This window comes from Priapulus caudatus, unplaced genomic scaffold (genome assembly GCF_000485595.1).
Source record: "Priapulus caudatus unplaced genomic scaffold, Priapulus_caudatus-5.0.1 Scaffold1681, whole genome shotgun sequence".
Taxonomy (NCBI): Eukaryota; Metazoa; Priapulida; class Priapulimorpha; order Priapulimorphida; family Priapulidae; genus Priapulus; species Priapulus caudatus.
In genome coordinates, this window is record NW_014578742.1 from 29,580 (window position 1) to 30,656 (window position 1,077).

The 1,077-nt window shown below is 58.3% G+C and overlaps 1 protein-coding gene across 1 annotated transcript in view; it reads left to right on the top strand.

Moving 5' to 3' along the window:
- The window catches only part of LOC106817324 (WASH complex subunit 7-like), a 26,123-nt gene that overhangs the window by 13,848 nt on the left and 11,198 nt on the right, over positions 1-1,077 (top strand). Inside the window, exons 14-15 of the mRNA XM_014821985.1 lie at positions 27-195; positions 919-1,073. Coding sequence (XP_014677471.1) covers positions 27-195; positions 919-1,073 — 324 coding nt within the window. The remainder of the gene's footprint in view (positions 1-26; positions 196-918; positions 1,074-1,077) is intronic.

Below are 1,077 nucleotides of genomic sequence, written 5' to 3' on the forward strand. Positions count from 1 at the left end.
ACCTCTGCCGTGACCTCTATGCGCAGCACCTGCTGGCCCCTATGTGCAGGGAGGTGGAGACGGACCTGCGGCTGCACATACACTCGCACCTGCAGCTGGACGATCGTAACCCGTACAAGAAGGGCCTGCGCGATCCGTCACGGCTGCTGCGCGTGAAGCCGACGCGATTCTTCCACAGTTTCATCAACATCAAAGGTGAGCGAGGGGCAGGTGGGAAGCAGGAGAGGTGGGGGGATGTGAGGGGGAGGTGGGAACCCGTACAAGAAGGGACTGCGCGATCCGTCGCGGCTGCTGCGCGTGAAGCCAACGCGGTTCTTTCACAGTTTCATTAACATCAAAGGTGAGCGAGGGGCAGGTGGGAAGCAGGAGAGGTGGGGGATGTGAGGGGGAGGTGGGAAGCAGGAGAGGTGGGGGAAGTGAGGGGGAGATGTAATGTAGCCGAGGTGAGCAACGTAGATGCAAAAGAGAAGTGGGATGAAAGGGAAGCTGGGGCATACGAGAGGGTAGTGGCAGGCGTAACGAACAGAAACGGTGGGAGGCTGCATTCAAAAGGAGGGACTTTGGAATTACCGGCAGCGGAGGGGGGGGGTGCTGGTAAGAAGAAGTAAGAGCCAATGGTAAGGCCATTCTATCTGACACACTTCCTCCCTCCCTGTAGTTCACGTGAAGGGTTACCTGGACAGGACCTGCTACAACCTCACGATGGTGGCGCTGTGGAGGGAGGGGGTGCTGGTAGAAGAAGTAAGAGCGTGGCTGTTCCCACTAACGTGCTTCCTCCCTATAGTTCACGTGGAAGGCTACCTGGACCGGACATTCTACAATCTGACGACAGTGGCGCTGTGGAGGGAGGGGGTGCTGGTAGAAGAAGTAAGAGTGTGGCTGTTCCCACTAACGTGCTTCCTCCCTTCCTCCCTGTAGTTCACGTGGAAGGTTACCTCGACCGGACGTTCTACAATCTGACGACGGTCGCGCTGCATGACTGGAAGACGTACGGAGAGATGCGAACCCTGGCGAGTCAGAAGTACGGCCTGCAGCTAGCCGAGCCACACCTGCCCAGCCAGACGCTGGAACAGGTAC